Source organism: Enoplosus armatus, chromosome 1 (assembly GCF_043641665.1).
Source record: "Enoplosus armatus isolate fEnoArm2 chromosome 1, fEnoArm2.hap1, whole genome shotgun sequence".
In the NCBI taxonomy this organism is placed as follows: domain Eukaryota; kingdom Metazoa; phylum Chordata; class Actinopteri; order Centrarchiformes; family Enoplosidae; genus Enoplosus; species Enoplosus armatus.
The window spans coordinates 18,380,070-18,395,299 of record NC_092180.1 but is presented as its reverse complement, the minus strand read 5'-3'; the positions used below and the strand labels follow the sequence as shown (position 1 = coordinate 18,395,299).

The 15,230-nt window shown below is 39.8% G+C and overlaps 2 protein-coding genes across 3 annotated transcripts; both read left to right on the top strand.

The window, feature by feature from the left end:
* The first annotated feature begins 320 nt into the window (after window positions 1-320).
* On the top strand, window positions 321-9,858 carry phf10 (PHD finger protein 10). Of its 2 annotated transcripts, XM_070905705.1 has the most exons (12): window positions 321-434; window positions 1,463-1,572; window positions 1,984-2,114; window positions 2,380-2,463; window positions 2,650-2,774; window positions 2,910-3,059; window positions 3,186-3,295; window positions 3,485-3,632; window positions 3,842-3,994; window positions 7,429-7,537; window positions 8,426-8,614; window positions 8,732-9,858. In XM_070905705.1, the coding sequence occupies exons 1-12, from the start codon at window positions 363-365 to the stop codon at window positions 8,827-8,829; spliced, it is 1,479 nt and encodes a 492-aa protein (XP_070761806.1). In that variant the 5' UTR covers window positions 321-362; the 3' UTR covers window positions 8,830-9,858. The 2 variants fall into 2 exon arrangements, with proteins under 2 accessions (XP_070761806.1, XP_070761889.1); XM_070905788.1 differs by lacking the exons at window positions 8,426-8,614; window positions 8,732-9,858 and having other exon boundaries at window positions 7,429-7,685.
* Window positions 9,859-10,494: 636 nt separating this feature from the next.
* psmb1 (proteasome 20S subunit beta 1) lies at window positions 10,495-13,207 on the top strand. The gene is made up of 6 exons (XM_070901783.1): window positions 10,495-10,662; window positions 11,021-11,128; window positions 11,512-11,593; window positions 11,975-12,104; window positions 12,357-12,463; window positions 12,620-13,207. The coding sequence occupies exons 1-6, from the start codon at window positions 10,562-10,564 to the stop codon at window positions 12,803-12,805; spliced, it is 714 nt and encodes a 237-aa protein (XP_070757884.1). The 5' UTR covers window positions 10,495-10,561; the 3' UTR covers window positions 12,806-13,207.
* The last annotated feature ends 2,023 nt before the right edge of the window (window positions 13,208-15,230 follow it).

Below are 15,230 nucleotides of genomic sequence, written 5' to 3'. Positions count from 1 at the left end.
CTCCACGGGCCGAGCACTGCAATGCCTTCGGACTGCCGCAGAGTGGTGCTGTTTAAACAGTATTTTGAGACTGCTGATACAGACTTCTTTCAATATCATTCGAACGATGATGATAAGTATTGCCGTACAGTAATATTTAAATTGACGGAATATTGCACAATATAATTATTGGGTATATCATTTAAATACCAATCACAATTAAGATGTAGCGAGATAATAGGCCATTCCCAACCGACACTCCAGCCCAGAAGGTGGCGATTATCTATTTTAACGTTTTCCAACCGCCACAAAACCGTAAAAGAAGAAGAAAACGAAGAAGTGGCTAGTGAGCTAGCCTAGCGGCAGGCTTAATCTAGCGAAATATGGCTGCTGTGCTCCCACTTAGACCGCCCTGCGATAGCAACCCCGCTACTCCTGGAGCACAATCCATAAAGGTGACATTTGTATTCTGCCGAAAACGCGAATAATAATTAGCTCTGTTCACGGAGCTCTGCATGGTTGCTTCCTCAGCTAACGGCTACGACTAGCTACCTCCCTCCATGAATGTCAACTGTTAGCGACAGTGGCATCACCCCTTTGTTTTCAGAGGTGTGCTCAACATTAGGGATGGCTTGTATTTTCCGAATCGTATTTATAAACATTTATGATTTTTTTAAATGTCCACATAGGAAACATATCGTTAAATTCTATAGACATAAGTGGTTTGACAGCGGTAACGTTAGCCTTTTTCTGTGCCTTTGCCTTTGCCTTCTCTGTCACCACTCATGACTTTGTTGTTGTTTTACACCGACGTAATTTGTAGTATTTTTTCACAGAATCACATAGTGTTTGGGCTTTAAAAATACTCCTGTATGGGGGGCCAAATATCCCCTAATTCTGTTCTAAAAGGGGTCCAACTACAGACAGGACTTCTGTAACGTTAGTGAACACATTAACGTAACGTTAGACTAGACAATCGTTATTTTTGAGGGTTTTCCCTCGCCTTATTGCAAATAAAGTATAATGTAACTACATTTTGACATGGTGTTTTTCTCAAAGCCTTTTGGACTGTGCACACTGGTTTAAGGAATAATGGTGTTTTTTGTGATGGCTGAGAAGTGATGCTGATGTCTGAGGATGCTGAAAAAATGTACACTATTTGTTTGACATGCGTGTTTTCCCTATTGTTCAAGTAAGTGTTTTATACATGGCTGCTGTGTTTCTTGCCTTATGCAAGATTGTGGAGTGTGTATTGATGTGGCTGTTTGAGCCTCTTTGAGTCTTCCACTGCTGCCTAGAATGGCTGTCCAGGGCTGTGAATGCAATGCAGGCTCCAGTGATAAAGATGTTTAAGAAATACTAAGCCTGATTTTAATGAGAAATACTGCCATGTGTCCGCTTAAATCAGAAGGAGGGACAGCCTCATTGAGACTATCCTTGCATTATTAATATTAATTATGTTTTACTTTATTTTCCGCTGTAGGAGGATGTCATAGAAGAGGAGTCCAATGATGGCAGCCAGCCTCCCAAGAGAAGGAGAATGGGTTCAGGGGACAGCTCTCGGAGCTGTGACACCTCCAGTCAAGACCTTGGGTAGGTTGACTTGATACTTAATTGACATTGGCAGGATTTTTTAAGCAGTCTTGATAACCTAGGGGCTCACAGGCTCAGGCTTTTGTTAAAATATATTTTCCCATTTGCTGTACCCCTGTTGCTGTAATGTATTTGTATATACATGTAAACTGAAAGACATAACTGTCGGTTGTCTGCTCTTGGTTGCAGGATTTACACATGTACCCCCACATATGTTCCACTTCACATACTTTATTTTAAAATACAATTTCCACATAGCATTATGTGTGATTTTTGGTTCAATTTGCTCTCCCAGCTGAGAATTTGACAGTCTCTCCCATCTTCCTATCATATACTCCATTCTCATAAAGAAATACCACAGAATCTAGAGTTTTTATCCTCAACCCCTGTTGTTTCTCCATCCCCCTCCAGCCCGACATATTTCCCAGCAGAGAACCTGACAGAGTACAAGTGGCCTCCAGATGACACAGGAGAGTATTACATGCTGCAGGAGCAGGTCAGCGAGTATCTGGGAGTCACATCCTTCAAGAGGAAGTACCCTGGTAAGACTGCAGTAAAACTCTACTGTACCTGTTAAAGTGTTAAAGTATGCTATAGTAATATGTCAGTCTTTCTTTGTAGTGTGTAGATTTACAGGAGACCCATTCCAGTCATAGTACTTGTTCATTTACAAGGATTATTACTGGAATAATACAGTAATACCACAAGTATAGGCATTAGTAGTAGCTATGTCATACTGTTGTAATAACAGTTTACTCATGTTCTGATGTGGAGAAGAAGTGATGTCATTTTTTTGTTACTCTGTAGATATGGAGAGAAGAGACTTGTCCCACAAAGAAAAGCTTTACCTGCGGGAACAGAACGTCATTACTGAGACACAGTGTACTCTGGGTAGGAACCACACCTCAGACACTCTTTGACCAGTTAAAATTGTTTCACTGCATTGAACAAAATCCTAACATTCTAAACATTGTGCATTTAGAGTGCAAATAGTGTGCTACCTTGTTTATGATATTTGGTCATGCAAGTCATCAGTGTGCTTGATGCAGTCAAAGTGTGTCTCTTGTTTTTTTCCAGGTCTGACAGCTCTGAGGAGCGACGAGGTGATCGATCTGATGATAAAGGAGTATCCCACCAAACACTCTGAGTATTCAGTCATACTGCAGGAGAGAGAGCGACAGAGAATAGCTAAGGAGTACTCTGTAAGTATACAAACTAAAGACACATCCTGTGGCTGATGATTACTATGGCATTTTATCTTACAGCAATCCGTTTAATGTCCTCTACACACATGTATGCCCATATCTCTTACAGTCTTTGTCTGTTGCCTTTCATAGCAAATGCAGCAGCAGAACCCTCAGAAGGTGGAGGCCAGCAAGGTTCCTGAGTATATTAAGAAGGCGGCTAAAAAAGCTGCAGAGTTCAACAGTAACTTCAACAGGGAGCGTATGGAAGAGAGGAGAGCTTACTTTGACCTCCAGACACATGTAAGTACAATCTGGTGAAATAGATTATATTCCCTGAGATTCAGAAAACAACTTTGTGTGTCATTGACTGTGCTCACAATATTGACATGCATTTGCATATTGACATGAGTTTGTGTGTTTTCTCAGATTATCCAGGTTCCCCAGGGCAGATTCAAGGTGCTGGCTCCAGAGCTGACAAGGACGGGGCCCTACCCTGTGGCTCTCATACCAGGACAGTTCCAAGACTACTACAAAAGGTACATTACACACTTACACAAATGCTTTTGCTTCCAATTATCCTCTTTTTGTATTCAACATAATAAACCCAAAATGATGTTGCCTTTTCCTAAGTGATGTTGTGTTTTCTGGACAGGCTGTCAGCCTGTATTATCTATTGCTGTGCTGAATGTTTTGGCCCTGATGCATCATTGTGTTGTGCATGACAGGTACTCTCCCAATGAGCTGCGATACTTGCCGTTGAACACAGCTCTGTTTGAGCCACCACTGGATCCAGAGCTCCCGGCACTGGACTCAGAACCTGACTCGGACGACGCCGAAGATGGCAAGGATGAAAAAAAGAACAAGAACTCATCTGTAAGACATTAGGGTGTACTACTCTAGTTGCCTGGGTCTATCATCCATCCCAGTGATACAGATGCTTAATGGTGGAAGTCTACTATGCAACTATGCAAGCAACTGCGTGATGGATTCTAGATCCCATGTCCGAGCCATTAACCTCTACTAAACTCAGATATCTACATGGAAATACATTATTTTTTCTCTCCTCTTCTGTTCCTCTACAGGACAGTTCTTCAGGCAACACATCAGATGTGGAGAGCCAGGAGGGAGTAGGTGGACATGGCCACAAGTCCAAGGCCAAAGACAGGACATCCACGCCGGGCAAAGACGGCAGCCATCGCCATTCTGCCTCCCACAAAGCCACCCCAGGGTACAAGGTAGAGGACAAAACCACCTGAACTCTTCTCCAACAACAGCAGCAGCACTTTTCTACCCCCTCCTCCTCTTTCTACTACTACCACTCCCTTACTCCATCATCCCGCCACCCCTCCCTAGCTTTCTTCACTTTGTTCTCCGGCTTCTACAGTTTGTCAGCTGGGAAAATCTGGTTCACACACACACACACACACACACACACAGACACAGACACACACACACACACACACACACACACACACACACACACACACACACACACTCTCATTCTCACACAGTCACACACAGTCGCACACTGGGGGTCCTGTCTTCAGTTTTTGTTTTTATGATTGCCATGTGGCTTTTTTCCCCCTCTTTATACCAGACTGTGAGCAATAAGAACATTTTAAAGGAACAGTTCACTTGTTTCTTTTTCACTGCACTTTCACTTTTTTGGGTTTTCAGCGAAGACAAATTTGAACTTTAAAAGTTTTTTTCCTTTTGAATGTCTTCAATATACCTCTTGTCTGTCCTCACTTGTCAAAAAAATGATACTTCCAAGACAAGTAAGTGGATGTTTTGGCTGCTAGTTTTCCTTTTTCATTTTTGAAAAAAAAAGTCTTTTTGTTATACTGATATAGAAAATATAAACCACATACACTTTGTGGTTGCTTTTAAAAAGTAGTTGATGTTAACATTAGAGAATTTTAATATTTATATCTGAAGTGTAGAATGCACTTAACCCTAATGTTTTAAGTGTGTATTGGTATAATAATATTCTTTGTTTATACACCATGTGATGTACTGTTAATCTGTTAGTACGTATCAGACAGCTGTTTGACATGAGGTTTACCTGTCCCTATAATGTCATCTTGGAGAGATGAGGACTTGCTGACCTTGTTCACACTGTTGCTGAGCTGAGCTAGAAGTAGGCTGTACGCTATCTGTCTGAGTTTGGAGTCCCACATCCGCTTATCTTTACCTACACCCAGTCATAGCACATCTTTGGTAGTCATTTTAAATAAAGGCCTTGAATTTCATCTAAATGTTCAAGGCACTGTAGATGGGGAAAATAGTATTATTTCAATGTACCAGTGTAAAGTTTTCCCTATAGCTCTAGCCACATTGATTTTTATTTCATTTTTCAATCCTCAACCTTGCAAAAGAAAATTTCCTAAAACACCTAAAAATATGCTGGTATATTACCATTAATTAGAGTATGGTGGACCTGGGGTCAGTCCAGTTGAGTTCAGCTCAGCTTTGTGGTGTGGGCATGGTCCTTTTCTAGTGTCTGTTTTAAAACAGTTACCACTTTCCGTGTGTTTAAGTTTGACTAAACTTAACTTTGACTTGATTAGATCATTTTTAGCCCACAGACATGGCATGGCATGTTGGTAGCCAGAATTCACCAGAATTAGTCAGTAACGTAATATAACTGTACTGTATCAATTTGTGATGAGTACAAAGGACCTAGAGATGTAATACCTTTCAGGCATTTCTATGTTTGAAAAATACTGTACAGATATGATCCATAATTTTGTAACTCTGGTAAATCGGCCAAAGTAAAGTTGAAATGTGTCAGTCCCCTTTCCAGTAGATTTCCCCTGGTCAGGAACTCGCAGTAGGAGAACGGTTGCCTGACTTTTATGTCTCCATATGTGACAAAACTTTGAGTCAGTGATGCAGGCTGCTAGCTGATTAACGTTACTTCGCTCTGGTCTGGCTACCATCTGGTTAATGAAGACCTCATGATTAGTAGTGTGGTATTTCACAAACGGCTCATGAATAAAAACTAATAATGAACAACAAAGTTGGAATTAGATTGACTTAATTGCCTCTGCAGAAGTATTTTGTTCATAATGTGATACGTGTTGGATGTTAAATACATGTTAAATCTATATTGCACTGTTAACGTGACACATTCAGGCTGCAGAAATTGGAAGCTAAACAGCCTTTCTTTAGCTTATACATAGATGGGACATCATGGAGATAGAAATATTGGATTCACTGTGTGATGCAGTTGCATACAGTAATATTACATTAATTACATTAACATAAACATCAACTGCAGCAGTATCAGTCTCTCAGTCTACCCAAAAATATGTGGTGCTGGTTTGATTCTCAGAAGGAGCTGTGAAAGTTTTGGTATTTTGTAAGTGAGATATGTTGAATTTGAGGGCCATTGTTATCACAACGAGTTGCAAGATTGAGTAGAGTTTCACTAGATAATGTACATTCAGCCCAGGCAGATGGGAGGCACAGCTAACAGGTTAGCATGACCTTCTCACTTATTTACATGATAGAAATCTCTTAATAGCAGAGACATAATCACTTACATGTCAACAAAAGTAAAAACATGATGTTTATACCATATGATCCACTGATCTAAAGTCTGTGGGATCCACTAGCTGTGGATGAGTGTGTGTGGTCAGCCAGTATAAAGTTCCCACTTAATCATGTCTCTGTGTGTATGCCTCTGTTTCTGAATTATACGTAATGTTTAGAGCTATATGACGCCATACAAAAGCTACCAGATTATATAAAAGCAAACATGCCTGAAAGTGAGCACTTTTTCTTTTATGTACATAAAATACAGTATTTCTTGTGTTGACCAAATTCAGTTCATTTAGAATAAAACTAGCTGGATTCAACCTCATGAATTGCTCATTTTGGATTTTTCTGTGTGGATGAGATGTTTTGACTGTGCAGGCGTCAAGCAGACTTATTGGACTTAATATAGTGTTGGCTGGACACTGCTAGTAATGGAAGCATTTCATGTGGCCACAAATCCAGCTCACAATAGCAATAGGGGCGATCCTTTCACCAATGTTTTCAGTAATGCAGCGAGTGCAAAGGTGTGAACTGTTGAATTGGAGTATTTATTTGCAAATGCATAGTGAGTATGTATGACAATGTACACAGGGGGCTGCGTCCAGCTCCTCCTTTTTCTTATTTCCCTCTCCTGCTGCTGTTTTTCTGTGGGTTTAGTTCTCTGCTTTGTATCTAGTCTTCAGCATTACAAAACCATGGCTTTTATTGACCAATAGTTTGTACCTATGGCTGTTAGGTCTAACTTGCTCACCTCCTGTCGGGGGACAATTTAATGAACAATGTCACTATCTTGAGGCGTTAGAAGTAACTGGACATGATGTAGACTAAACAAAAAACACATGCTTTGTCCATGAATAACAGGAAAACAAAGTGAATTTTGTTACATGAGTTCAGAAATTCAACTTAGGCAGCTTTCATGCTAGGTGATGCAATTTATGTTTAAAGTGTATAAACCAGTCAACATGTTATTCGTTTGTTGTGCTCCTAAACGTAGAAAAGGCCTTCGTTAGTCAGGATAAAGTGCTATTTTAGTTTTTTTTCCAGGCATTACATATTTGTTGAACTTCTATATTGTCCATGACTGCAGGAAAACCGTGGTTTTTATAGCATTATTCTGCCCTTGCAGCCTAAGGTCATTCCCAATGCTATATGTGGCATTTGCCAGAAGGGTAAAGAGACCAACAAGAAGGGCAAGCCAGAGGCTCTCATTCACTGCTCCCAATGTGATAACAGCGGTAAGTTCACACTATTCATTTTAAAGGACAGTTCCCTGTTTGTGTATTTTGTTTTTTGATACATAACATCAGCACAATTTAGCCAATGTTAATGCCATGTGTATACATTTTTGTGTAAACGATCCTCCCCAGAATAAAATGATTAACATAAGAAGTAATCCTAAATCAGTTGTCCCTCTGACTCTCATTCATTTAATATCAGTGGTACATAACATTAACAGATGATAATGAAATCATTGTCATTGACTAATGAATCATCTCTATCATTGGTGAAAAGAAGTGTTCAGTTGTCCATTGTACCAACTTCAACTTCATTTTCATTGTGTCATAAGCAAGTGCTGTACTTTCAGTGTTTAAAATGCTGTGTGAGTGTTTACATTAAGACAGTAAAGCTTGTTTCAAGTAAACAGTATAAACATATATGTATACAAGTCACTTTTTGAACCACTAATGTCTTATCAATGGGTATCCCGACAATACATCGGACCTGTTTTTAGGTTAGATGTGAGGCGTTTCTAGATGTTTGCTGTTTCGTTTTAATGGTGACATGTTAGTGGACCTTTATGTGTTGAAGTCCTTTAAATAACAGGACGGTGTATTCATGTGTGTGTGGATGTTGATGGCTGGGCCTGTTCACACCATGTCTGTGTTTGTGTCTTTTGTCTGACTTGCTTCCTCATATGTGTCTGTGTGCATGTGTTATGTTCTTATTTGTGTGTGTGTGTGTGTGTGTGTGTGTGTGTGTGTGTGTGTGTGTGTGTGTGTGTGTGTGTGTGTGTGTGTGTGTGTGTGTGTGTGTGTGTGTGTGTGTGTGTGGGGCTGCATGTCTCTGGTTCTGTGTGTGCATATTTGTTTTTGTACACGTCTTCGTGTCCATAACAACTTTAGGACACCCGTCCTGCTTGGACATGAGCGCAGAGCTGGTGGGTGTGATCCAGACGTATCGCTGGCAGTGTATGGAGTGTAAGACCTGCACTGTGTGCCAGCAGCCCCACCATGAGGACGAGATGATGTTCTGTGACAAATGTGACCGAGGATACCACACATTCTGCGTGGGCATGGACTCCATACCTACTGGTGAGTGGATGGACACACATACAAGCAGAATGTAATGTAGGCAGACAAATAAAACTTGGTTTTGCATGTTTGTTTATCTCTTTTAAAGTTATTAATTAATTCTATCTGTCTCCTCAGGCCTTTGGGTATGCGAGGTTTGTGACAAAGACGTCACAACACCCAAGAAGAAGGGAGGAGCCAAAACACCTAAGAAGTCCAAGTCAGCTAAAAAATGATCAACAGCATCATTAACCACAATACCTGGACCAAATTGTACGAAATGCACTGTCATGTGTTCAGTCATTTGCAGAAGAAGTAAAAATTTAAAATCATCAGATCATCGTGATCCAAAAATAAACAAAGGTATAGTCTTAACTTATTCATCTTTTCTGTGAAAGCTTTGACGACATCAATAAGGCAGGCCTATAACTTGAATCACAATAAGTCAAGAAACAAGTCAAATTATACCTCAAATGTACGTGCATCTCTGTTTAGCATCTCTGGTCTGTAATGTGAGAGACTGACTGAACTCCAGACATACATAACAGCTAAACCATAAATCAAATCCATCCAAATGTACTGCTCTGAATCTTGTGATCTGCTAATCTGCTAACCACTAACAGTATCAGTGCATTCCCACTCCATTAAACCGATGAGTCTTGTAGTTTCATAACATTTCTGCTGTGAGAAGCTGTTTCAGTTGAACAAATGGTGCTTTTGATCCTGTACTACTGGAACAATCGATGTTAACAGGAGCTCACTGATGTAATTCAAAACAACATTTTATATTAAACTACAGTTGCTATTTTTTACTTAACATGTATTTAATGAGGCAGGCCAGTAAAGAACAATCTTGTCTTAAATAATGACACGGTGTTTGTGATCCTGTGTAATGACATGTAATAGACACTGGCTATGGTAAACTTCATGGCTGCAGCAGTTTTCAGGTATTTATGTGTGAGTCTTCATTACTGAAACAAAGTGTCTCACTTTACATGTATTGATTTTGTTGTCAACCCTCCACTATTAATTTGTGTACAAAAATCTAACCACTCACTGTAACTACTTTCAAATGAAACATCTATCAGCTATGATTAGTCAACTGATATTTTTTCAGTCAGCTTGAAATAATAATTTTTTTTTTTTATGATTTTGTCTATTTTGTATTGTCCTTCAGTAAGCAAGCTGTTAAAGTAATATTTGTTGCAAATAATGTCATAGCCACTGAATTAAGAAGTGTTTTCAATAAAAGCTACTTAAAAAGACTATTCTTCCGTTACCTATTGTGTGCCATGTTAAATTGAATCAGTTTCGATACCAAAGGGCAAAATCATTAGTGCACTAAGAAGGTAGATGCATACTGCCCATGTATCATGAATATAAACTATACATTTTAAAGTAATTTTTATTTTTACATTTTATTTATTACATAAATAAATGATAACAGTTGAATCCACAGCCACCTCTGCAACAAGATTTTCAGGCTGCTGTGCCTTTAATGGTCTTTGTATGAGTTCAGGAAATTATATTTTAATTATTATTGCCACAAAAAGTTGATTCAAGTGTTGATGTATTCATTTGTGCAAATAATATATTATAATAATATAATTAATATTACAGACAAATCACATCTCATCACGTCATATATATCTTTTTGGTCTAATAGCATTCTAATTTCTAATGTGTCTGCTTTTGATATATTACAAACAAATCAGAAAGAATGATCCAATTTTGAATATTGAAATGTGAGAAAAACTGGCTGTGTAATTCTGGTCTGTACAACACAGGTCCCACTCTCCCACTCTGATGGCTCCTGCTTTACATCAAACAGCCTGTGGGGGCGCTCTGGCACAGAGCACAGCTGAACGCGCGGGTGTTCTGACAGTTAAAGAAGAGGCTGCCATATTGCAGTGATACAGCGGGTTTGCCGGACTGAATCTTGAACACCGTTGACTTTCTGTGTTAAAAATGATTTCTTCTCATACTTTTGGAGACCCTGGGAAGATGAGAGATTATCATTATACTGGTCCAGTAGAGCACCGGTTCTCACCGTACGCTTTCAACGGAGGGTGAGTGTGACTTTTCAAGCTACTAGCTTGATAGCTAACGTTTACAGCTACATTTTGACTATGCTAACCAGCTTAGCAAACGATATGCTAACTGAAACAAAACAAAGATGAAGTTAATGAAAAGTATGGACAGAGCAGAGTTTCTATGTCCCTGACATAAAGTATCCCCACTTTATCTTAATGAACAGATTTTCATTATAGGCCGCACTTTTATAAGGGAAAGATTAGTTAATACCACAGTTTCAGTTTCGAATCAGTAGCTTAGCTTCCGTTAGCAAGTATCTGAAACAACGCTACATTTTGTTGAGGTGGTCTTGTAAGACGAAGGAACTAGCCTGTATTGTGTCATGTTTTTCAGAACCGTACTAGCTGTTGCCGGGGAAGACTTCGCCATCGTAGCTTCAGACACCAGGCTGAGTGAAGGCTACTCAATCCACAGCCGGGACTCACCAAAATGCTACAAGCTGTAAGTCTGCACCGTCACTTCCCTACACTGTAAATGAATGGCAGCAGATCGGCAGTATTAAAACACCATGTCAACTTTTTTGAATGTATAACAGGCCACTTTACCTGACCCTTTCATAGTTCTGTATGTATTCAATAAAAGCCATTATCAATTTATCGTGGAGTGCACCCACTGAAGTCGCTGCAGCTATACTCTGATAAAATGTGGAGTACAGATGCTGCTTGATGCTCAGTGACTAGCTGCAGTGTCCCTCTGCAAAGCAGCAGTTTGTATCTCTGGCTATAATCACTTGTCATTACCACATGAATTAAAGCCAGTTAAAGAAAGAAGATAAAGGAGGAGCTGACCATCACTGTTTATTGTGCTTCTCCTTCCCCTTACAGGACAGACACAACCGTCATTGGCTGCAGCGGTTTCCATGGTGACTGCCTGACTCTGACTAAAATCATTGATGCCAGACTAAAGGTGGGCTGGTGCAGCAAGGTTTTTTGGTTTCTCATCCTTAAAGTGATCTAATTCTTCTGCTTCTGCTAACTGTCCTGCCACTGCTTGCACACCAGCGAAGTCTGTTGATCGTAATGGTATCCAAGACAGAGTTGACATGAGGCTGATATCCTATAGATATTTGTTTTTTCGAGGTCTCCTCTTAATTGCACAAGCACCTCTAAAAGTGTTCACTGTCACTACAGTTCATCCTCATCATTAATGATAAGGATAAGGCCATCTTTGTTACCCCTCTTAAAGTTTTACTGAATTCTGTCTGCACCCCTTCAAAACCTACAGAGGGTGTCACAGGTTACTTAATTGTTACTAATACCTGAACGAATGTTCCTGCCCCTCTCTCAGATGTACAAACATTCGAACAATAAGACAATGACCAGCGGAGCCATCGCAGCCATGTTGTCCACCATCCTGTACGGCAGGCGGTTCTTCCCCTACTATGTCTACAACATCATCGGAGGACTGGATGAAGAAGGTAGGTGCCTCCATTTCTGATGATATTGGCATGTATTGCTTTTGTATGCAAATGCACTGGATTATGTAAGTAAAAAAAAAAAAGCATATTTAGGCTGTAGCTATGTTTCTTATATGCGATGATTGCAGGGGGCTGGGAATGTTGCCTTGTTTATATCGTGCTTCTCTTGTATCACACAGAAAGTTTGTGTTGCTTTGACTATATCCTTGTACTAACTGTTTCTATTTGCATTATTTCATGTTTGTAATATAGGCAAGGGAGCAGTGTACAGTTTTGACCCAGTGGGCTCCTACCAGAGAGACACCTACAAGGCCGGAGGATCAGCAAGTGCCATGTTACAACCACTACTAGACAACCAGGTAAATAACACACACTGCATACTGACCTGTTGTTGCCATAATCCCACTATGTTTATTTCATCAGGTATACAGAAAATGCAGTGCTCCAATCTAGTTTCCTCATAGTGGACATGGTCACTTCATGTCTGTCTGTCTTTCCAACACGTCCTTCCACAGATTGGTTTCAAGAACATGGAGGGTGTGCAGCATGTTCCTCTGACTCAGGACAAGGCGGTTCAGCTGGTCAAAGATGTCTTCATCTCGGCCGCGGAGAGAGATGTCTACACCGGAGATGCCCTTCGGCTCTGCATCATTACTAAGGAGGGCATCAATGAGCAGACTGTACCACTGAGGAAGGACTGAGGAGGGATATGTTCCCCTTTCTCTGCTTTCCTCTGTGGTCTGTTCTTTCCACATTTACCCTATTACGTTTGACCCCTTAACATCACGTTTCTTACAACAGGAGTGTTGAACCACAAGTTGCTTCTAGTGGCCTCTTAAATCTGGCCTTTCCATTTTTTTTATATCCACTCACAATTTACATCCATTGAAATTGACACTTTTCCACAATTATCTCCTTCAATTTCTGCTATTATTACATCTTTGTATTTGTGGTTGCAGTCTGATTATAGATCAGCACTCCTGTTCTGAGAAACAGAAACTCTCCACTCAACCCCGCCTAGACTCTGTTTTCCATTATGTTTTGGAAGGATAAATGCTCTGCTGTTCTTTTTACATTCTTAATAAATGTAAACAAGTGAAAAATTGGGTCTTCGTGTTCATTGTATGTCCTTCACGTGGACACTCCATCTCAGGTAGCTTATGCTGCTCACAGTGGTGCAGTTGGTGGGTGGTTTTCTTTGTAGTGACAAAAGTATTACAACAGAATGAGGTAACCATTAAAAGTACACTGCTTCCTGGGAAGTAAAAGTAAATGGAAGACTTAAACTTAAATGTGTCTCGCAAATCTGCAGCTTTGCACCTAAAACTGCTGTCTGCACATCAGGACATGTTTGAGAGTTGTGTTGGTGATCAAATCACCAACCTTCCAGTTACCTGAGCATGCTGACTCACATTTTTAAACTCCTTCCTAAAAAAAAAAAACATGACATGGTGCTGAGAGCCGAGGGGACAAAAGCCTCACGGATATGATCTATTATAATTTATGTTATACTTAAACAAACTATCCATTAGGTGGACAGTTTCATTGTACAATATATGACAGGATTAACATTTTACTTGTTAATTCTTATTCTATTACTGACATGAATTAGAGCAACAACATCCACAAGTTTTGTGTAATTTACAAACTTTTTATTCATTTTCTTTTAAGTATTTCCCAAAATATTACTTGAAACAGTGCATATACATTACAAATGTCTCAGATGATTTTCAGTATTTTAGCAGCCATCACCTTCAATATGAGAAGATAGTTTCCGCTTAACACAGTTATCATCATTACTTAATTTATGCAAAACTAAAAGGTGTTAGTCAAGTCAGCTGTTTGACATTACCTTACCAGACAAAGTAAGGACTGTCAGGCTCAGAGCCCGACAAAATGTCTATGTGAGAGGAGACTAGAAGCTCAACTGAGCTTCTGAATTCTTACATGTGAGATTAGAGCAGTTACTTTAATTTTTTAGCAAATGTATAAAAAATTCATATCTCTTGTTACAAAGGATTATTTCCTGCCGCTCATGTTCTGTGGTTGTGAACTGCAGCAGATTGCAGTAGAGGAACGGATAACCACCCTCGACTTCCCACATTTGCTCAACAACAGTGAGTTCCACCAACCTTTCATTTGGACATTACAAAGTGAACAGCTCAGAGAACGTCCTCTCTCTTGTGTGGCTATTCAGCTGATTTACTGATTTATCATGAGCAAAGTGAAATTAACAGCAATAAACCACCTGAATCAGGACAGAGGACTACTGGTCGACATCCATCCATCCATCCATTCAGGTGTCTTTAATTACAACCACATATTAAAGCAGATGATTTCACTCATAAAAATACCATATGTACAGTGTGGGTGAAATGAACATCTGCAGACAAATCACATTCTGTCATTGATTAAAATACATTCATAGCCCTTACTCCAACACACACACACACACACACACACAGACATCCTCATCTGAAAGTTACTCCTATAGACCACAGGCCTTTCTTGCTGCACACATTTTGACTTGTCATTGTAGAAAAACACAGCTGGAACCAATAACGTTAATGATGGCTGCATTCCATATAGATGTCCCAATTCCACGGCTCTGGTATTGTTAAAGCAGGTTCACTGGAATGGCTTACTGGGATACTTACTGGAGATAAGCTATCATTTGCAAAAATGAGTTACACCTGTGCATTTCCTGCCAAGACAAGTCAAACAAAAAAAGCCATGTCCCAAATCTTTTCACAAAACACAACAACATTTCACAAAACATAACAACCAAGCTCCAAGCTCACTCTCCGATGCTGGAAAGAGAGAAACATGATCAACTGCAGAATGCACTTCATGTTGCCCATTGGAAGCAAAGTCAACATGGACGGAAATGCCCTTCATGAGGTGGTGGCAGCACTTTTCATTGCCCAACTCAATAACATCAACCTGGACTGGAACCAGTTAATTACTTTGTCTACTACTACTACTACTCTGTTCAGTAGGAAATCATAGAAATAGTATGTATTAATGTTGGTTAAAAGTACATAATATGGGACATTTAAGAGGTAGCGACTAGTACAGTTCATTACTGTCCACTCTAGCCATTCACTGAAGAGTCTGTGTGTTTGC

What these genes read in the sequence shown, in the direction of transcription:
- phf10 (XM_070905705.1), top strand. Translation starts at nt 363, where the DNA reads ATGGCTGCTGTGCTCCCACTTAGACCGCCCTGCGATAGCAACCCCGCT. An exon ending in CTGGAGCACAATCCATAAAG is followed by an intron (nt 435 to 1,462) that starts GTGACATTTGTA and finishes TTTCCGCTGTAG; the next exon opens with GAGGATGTCATAGAAGAGGA. An exon ending in CTCCCAATGTGATAACAGCG is followed by an intron (nt 7,538 to 8,425) that starts GTAAGTTCACAC and finishes TAACAACTTTAG; the next exon opens with GACACCCGTCCTGCTTGGAC.
- psmb1 (XM_070901783.1), top strand. Translation starts at nt 10,562, where the DNA reads ATGATTTCTTCTCATACTTTTGGAGACCCTGGGAAGATGAGAGATTAT. An exon ending in TCATTGATGCCAGACTAAAG is followed by an intron (nt 11,594 to 11,974) that starts GTGGGCTGGTGC and finishes CCCCTCTCTCAG; the next exon opens with ATGTACAAACATTCGAACAA. An exon ending in CGGAGGACTGGATGAAGAAG is followed by an intron (nt 12,105 to 12,356) that starts GTAGGTGCCTCC and finishes TTTGTAATATAG; the next exon opens with GCAAGGGAGCAGTGTACAGT.